At 36.1% G+C, this 6,969-nt stretch overlaps 1 protein-coding gene across 1 annotated transcript in view; it reads left to right on the top strand.

The window, feature by feature from the left end:
- Nucleotides 1-6,969, top strand: part of LOC139958394 (calpain-7-like) — a 52,046-nt gene continuing 45,077 nt past the window's right edge. The window contains exons 1-5 of the mRNA XM_071955447.1: nucleotides 1-917; nucleotides 1,495-1,600; nucleotides 2,979-3,148; nucleotides 3,717-3,781; nucleotides 5,125-5,457. Coding sequence (XP_071811548.1) covers nucleotides 771-917; nucleotides 1,495-1,600; nucleotides 2,979-3,148; nucleotides 3,717-3,781; nucleotides 5,125-5,457 — 821 coding nt within the window. The 5' untranslated portion in view covers nucleotides 1-770. The remainder of the gene's footprint in view (nucleotides 918-1,494; nucleotides 1,601-2,978; nucleotides 3,149-3,716; nucleotides 3,782-5,124; nucleotides 5,458-6,969) is intronic.

The raw sequence follows: 6,969 nt of genomic DNA, 5'->3' as shown, positions 1-6,969 counted from the left end.
TGTTCATGAGTCATTTTGCTGGAGTGACCTTTACGGTGGCGTGATGGGGGAAAAAAGCCTGGAAAAAATGTCAGGAGCGAAGTTTATTCAGCAGGGACAGGTCTTCTAAGTACCAGCCACACTGACATGTGGTTACGGCTATTGGCTCTGCCTAGTGTTTCATGTGAAGCGATAGTTCAATCAAATCTGGTGAACAATTTATAAGCCAAAGTACATGACATAATGGGAATACCCTTTGAGGCAACTCTTCATGACGTCATACAAATATGGCTGCGCCCTTGCGTATTACTATCGCAAAACTGCATCATTTCTGTAGTTACTATCCAGTATCAGTGGTCCCCTAATGCTCTGTAAATATTTCTTCTGCGATCTTTGCATACTGCATACATTGTGACTGCTTGTTAATGTCAGATAGCTAAACAGACGGTACTTTCGTAAAGATGTTTTCGTGTATTTCTGAGACGCGCCTGAGCAGTAGTTGGTAGTCTGATTACGTTAGCCGTTAGGCCTAACGTTAAACCGCGATAAATACGGTCTAGCCTAGGCTTTTTATAAACCTCATCCTAACGATAATGCCGCTACTAATGAACGTTAAACATTAGTGGGAACACTAAGTGGCCTAACTTACCAAAGGAACAAAGAAGACCAACACATTACACTAAGAACCCTCTGGATGATTGGCATCCCATATGCGAAACTATATAAATATCACTTGATAGAGAGTCAAGTTTACCTCAGTCAGGTAGACCGGTTCAAAACTACCCACAATCATGGATAACCCTGACATTGACCAACAAGGATCAGTGAGTGACAGTTCCCAAGAAGATGGATTACTACGAGATGCCAAAGAATTTGCAGTTTTAGCTACCCACTATGATGGATTACAACAATATAAAACAGCCCTGTTTTATTATGTGGTAAGTGGCTGTCAAATTTTATACAGATTATGTAAGTTATAACTTTTTTTGATTGTTTCTCTGTGTTGGTATCCAATGATTATAATGACTAATTTAAAGTATTATCAAACTAAAGTTTTATCATGTAACAGGCAAGTTTGAATGGTTGTCCAATCTTTTGAGATATCCCAGTCTCTGTTCAGACAACCATCACCTTAAGTGGTCGTCCAGTGGTTGAATAGTCCATAAAGATTTGCCCTGTACAGTATAATGCACAAGAGTTATGTCTCCGCCCTCAACAATGAAGTTAGTTCACTTGTCATCTACTTCTTTAAAGAAATACCTCTTCAAGGCAGTTGAAATTTTATTTTAGGCTAATACTTCCATTTCAGCTAGTACTTTAAGCTTTCATGATGTAGCTGGAACAGGTTATCTGACAAAATGCTAAGCCAAATATATGCAAATTTGTACACAAATGCATGTGAACAACAGGTTAGTTTGCAGATCTAAAGTCTCAAAAGTTGTACAAAAATATGAGCACTACAGTACAGTACAATATTCCGTGAAGAAAAATATTCAGAAAATTTATTTCCTTCAGGAAGCAATCCAAGCCATTTACAATGCAGCTCTTGCAAGTCCAGATCTCAATCTATCCGAGAAGTATACAGAATATGTTCAACGAGTCCGTAGCCTTCAGGCTCATTGTAAGTAATAGATACTTGGAGCTTGACTTGTTGAGTTTGCTTCATACTTCTAAAAAAGAGTAGAGCAGAGTACCAGGCTATTCATTTCCATGAACTTTGAGGTATCAGGCTTCAGCACTACAGTATATGAAACAATTGTCATGAATATAATTAACTTGTTAAATTACAATGATTAAATGTTTAGTAGGGCTTGAGTTTATTCATCTATTATGCCTTTCTGTGTGTTTTGGAATATTTATCAAAAGATGAAAGGCAAACATCTTAATAATAGGTATTTTGTATGAAGGCAAAAACTGTATGTTGTTGAGAGTTCAAATATATCTGAAAGAATAGAATAATGTTCTGATGGTTCTGTTTGCTCTACTTATTCTTATAATCTAATGACCTCACCAGATAAATGATTGTTTAGCTTTACCTCAGATGGTTGTCAGTCGTAAAGTATCAGAATATAAACATATGCTGGTTTGCAGACTATTTCATCACAAATATGGTTAGCATTTTAATTCCTACCAGCTTTCATCTGGTTCCCCATTTTGGTTGTGAAGATGCATGAATACTAGGTTCATAAATTCAAGACAGTCTAAAGAATATTTTTTTCATGAGTTTAACCACACAACCATGACTTGTTCCTTTTTTCGGCAACGTTTTGGCCGATTCTCAGAGATCGAGTGATGAAAAGTCTAAATGTAAACAAATTCTTGTTGTGTCTCTGTGTTTGTTTCGTGTTTAAAACATTACTCAAAATCATGTCCGGAGAAGATAGTTTGACATTTGTCTCATAACTGCACTTACTGAGCTACATGCTGGCCTTGCTGATTACATAGTTAATATGCAATCACCGTGCCTATCACCATTAACTTATGTCGTGCCTCACCATTTCAGGTCCCTTCCTCTCTCAATGAATAGGTCATCTTACTTTACAAGTTATATACTACCTTTGTATTCATGAGTAATGCGATTAGGCTGGATTAGCCTTCAATATTTACAGTATCTCTTTTAGATCCTCCTGCAAGCAGGAACTCGCGAAGAAGCCTCATTGGCTTATCAAAGTCGCAATCTGAGCGAAGTCAGTCTCTTAGATTCATATTTAACGTCCATGATTATGAATTGTCAATTTTCGACAACTCTGTAACTGGACAACATACATTAATCTTGAAGTGACTCAAATTCGGGACCTTATGATTGGAAGGCACCGTCATTAACAACTGAGCTAACACTCCTAATATCAAATAGTCTGCCTCTATTGCAGGTTAATGCCACCTAGGTGACAAAAAAGAAATGTTATTCTAGGTACAAACAAATGCAACAATGATATTGGTATGGATTACAATTTTTGCCATCTCTCTGAAACATGCACTGTGTTTCCTGGTTTTTACAGTGAAGCAAGGAAAGCCAACTTTAACTACGCAACAGTCCAAGTCAGAGGATCAGATTAAACTAGAACAATCACACTTTCTACTGACTCAAGCGTTTGAGGAAGACGAGGAAGGAAATAAAGAAGAAGCCATCGAACTTTATCTCAATGCGGCAGAGCTTTGTATTAAAACGGTGACCAAATTTGAGTGTCTATTTATTCATAATTTGAATGGGAAATTCTGCCTAACCTTTCCCCCCTCCCCCCCCCTTACTGGCTAGTTACCACAACCCAGACTTTGTACTGTAGACAATATATGGCTTACTGTTCTTAATTCACTCTCTGAGTGCCTTCATTTTTCTCCTTGAAGAGGTTTCTCCACTTTTAAAATGTGCCAGTAAACTGTTTGCCACTTAGAGTGTGATCATTCCAGAAATTTAAAATTTTGATAACCATGCCCTTGACCAGTAGTGGCATGCCATGGGAGAGGGCTACCTGACTGCTTGTTGCCCCCCCCCCCCATTATTCACCCTCCTACCCCTCTCCCTCTTCTTATGGTACTCAAACAACACATCCATGGAAATCACACTTTTCCAGACTTTTGTTACTTGCACCACTTCTGGTGATGAATATTCAGTATGAAGGCTATGTGTACATTTACATAAAATTAATATGAGAGAAGCTGTTACCGTTTCAGTTCCTCGTCTTGATCCTATATGCTTTAGTAATCATGATTTTGATGTTTCTTTTATTCCTTCTTAGGGAAGATCCAGTGCAGAACCTCAGAAATCAAAATTGAATAGACTAGCCAAACAAGCTCTTGACAGGTAAGCATTTTTGTGGCAAAAAGTGTGAAAATTCACATCTGAAGTAATCAGCTCGTATTATCATGTACAGATATACCGACTTTACACTCTGTAAGGCACCAGAAAAGGGTCGACTATGTAAACTGATTTAAGATAAGATGGAAATTTTGGGTCTCAAGTGTTACAATAATGCTTTAATGCATTAATGTTTGAGTGGTTTAGCAAAATCTTGACCCATATCAATAGAATGAGATGGTACGAAGGTAACAAATCCTATGGGAAAGTTTAGTCGTCTTTTGAGACATTAGAACATAGGGTTCTAAGTCACAGTGGAGTCATTTGGCCGATATCAAATTGTTTGTCAATTTAACCTTTATGTGAATTGGGCAACACTGTGATACAGGCAATTGTTTTTACTTTATACAGAAAGTGACAATTGAACTTGAGAATTGAGAAATTGAGAATTAATGATATGAATAGCAAATCCCCTCCCCCACCCCCATTCCTCCAGTCAAGGAAATGATTATATAGAGATTATCACCAAACTAGGGGCCTGGATAGTTCAGTAAGTCGGACAAAGGAGGTTTTATCCTGCCGTTTTGAATCTCATTAAGCCAATAATTTCTTTGTTTCCCAAATTTGTTTTGTAACATTTAAGAACATCATGATCATACCGCAGGTCCCAAAATGTGGGCTTTTACTCCAGGAAACATATCAACTTGTTGTACATGATATTAAATTCCTTTCTGTTGCAAGTACATTTAATATTCACTTATTCACACACATATATATATATATAAATATATATATATATATATATATATATATATATATATAAACATAGGTGAGAATTAGTTAAGACTAGTAGTTGTTACTCAGAGTTTCACGCGTTTGAGCGATCATCAGACAACTGCAGTTGTCCACCTGACATGTCCAACGGACATAGAGCACTCTACGCCAAGATAGATGACAACCAACTAAAGGTATATAAATATATATATATATATAGAACAAAGATTCATTTGTTCACTTCCTGTTGCAAAAGTGCTCAATAAATAGAAGTAGAGCAAATACTTATTACAGTATATGTATAGGATTACTTACAGCATGTTGTTACTTGAGTTTTACGCCTATGCAGTGATCATCAGATCAGTTGTCTGACAATCGCCGCGAAGGCATAAAACTTGAGTAACAACATGATGTAAGTTAATGTATAGGTAAACTATATAATAGATATATATGTATACACATATACCAGCTTTAAAGTGTTTGGTTTCTAAAGATTTATGTTCTTTGTATTTCTGCCAAGTTGGTTCCAATTTATCACTTGTATGGATATTTTTCTCTGACTTTGTTCTATTCAGAGCTGAGGCTTTAAAGTCTAGAGATACAGCACTATCAGGTCTTCCAGTACCACCGTCAAACCTCCCTCAGGAAACAGAGGAGACAATACCAGACCTCCCTCTACCTCCGAAAGGGCCCTTTCCAAGCTTTGATGATGATAGTGAGGATGAAGTACAACCATCCAGCTCTTCTACCCAATCAACATCAAGTAACAGGCTCATGAACAAAAGTCCAAATCCTGGCGCGATGGATGCAGAAGGGGGTGAGCCAACAGGTGGCGGAGGAGGGGGTGGGCCTGGCGGAGGAGGTGGAGGTGGAGGAAAGTACACAGCTGATGAACTCTTGGTTCTAAGGTATTGGTTGCACTTGATATCATCTCCACAATCAAATTTTATTTTTATAAATTTTTTAGTTTTTTTAGTATATATTTTTTCTTTATGATGATTTACATAATAATTGTAATAATGGTATTGGTTCCCACTAAAGGTTGAACATAAGATTAGAGATATGGTGATTATTAGAAATCAATGTATTTATACATGTTCATGTAATGAACTTTTGACTGGTTGAAATGAAACACACGCCATTTTATAATATTTTTCTTCTCCGCAGCCTCACATATAATGTCATTTTAATGTGCGTTCAATGTTGATTATGACAAAACATGTTATTATTCATGTTGTTCGAAACCAGTTTGGTTAACGCTAACATCCCATTATTTTGCCGTCATGCTCTTCTTTTATGATAATAATTAGAAAAACAAAGAGCAGCTATTTGTATTTCGGTGACCCGATGGAACAATTTGAATGATTATCTTGCAGACAATAGAATTTAAAATTAACAGTTAACTTCATGAAATTGGATATAAAAGAAAATGAAGGTACATATCGAGAAACCCAATCAATAATAAGCCACTCACTTACAAGTTCATATGAAATTGACCTTGCAAGTACAAATCAAATGTGACTGGTTGCTATGGACTTTAATCCAAAATAATTAGGTGCACTAAAGCATATCTGTTATTCGAGACTTCTGTGGTGATATTATAACCACAGAAATCTTGAATAACAGATAGTTATCTGTATGTAAAGCCTACCTGTCACTAGACATATACCAATATTCAAATAGAATGAACCAAGACATGCTAAAAGCATCATTAAATGCATGTAACAGATTTTAATACCACGTACACCTTATACTAATTATTAAGACTGCATCTTTATAACCAGTAGCTGTTGTTCCAGAGTTTGTTTCCCCCCCCCCCCCTTCCTTATAAGATCAAACGATCTACACGGTAGAGTTTATTTAAAATAGCGGATTTAATTGATAAAAAAATGAACCGATAAACTACAGACTTCCGAGTGTATTTGCTTAGTTACTGTGGGCTTTGTCAATAGACATATTGTGCCGATGTATTAATTAGAGCAGTTCTTTTATGTAAAATTGAAAGAAAAGAAATTGATGGTGTACACATAATGGCCGTTTTTTGACACAATTTGAGTGGTTGCTCGATATTTAGTGCAAGAGTAAATATATGTATTATAATGGATATTTGAACGTCATGTGGTTAATATAGAACCATTCAGTATGTTAATAAGACAAAACTAAAACAAGATTTCTCAGATGCAATGGATTCAATTAGAACATGGCCTATATTGGCATGAACGTTAAGAGAACCACACATATGGTACAGTATATAACGTACATGTAGTATATATACGTACAGCAGTATGAGAACACGGCGTGTACTTAATCTTACATACCAATCTATACTATGCCCACAGTATGCCATGTACATGCAATGTATATGATATTAAATCGTAAATATATATATATCATTTAAATAACATATATATATATATATA

Source organism: Apostichopus japonicus, chromosome 18 (genome assembly GCF_037975245.1).
Source record: "Apostichopus japonicus isolate 1M-3 chromosome 18, ASM3797524v1, whole genome shotgun sequence".
NCBI classification, from domain to species: domain Eukaryota; kingdom Metazoa; phylum Echinodermata; class Holothuroidea; order Aspidochirotida; family Stichopodidae; genus Apostichopus; species Apostichopus japonicus.
The sequence above is the reverse complement of the archived record's forward strand: the minus strand, read 5'-3'. Positions and strand labels throughout refer to the sequence as shown.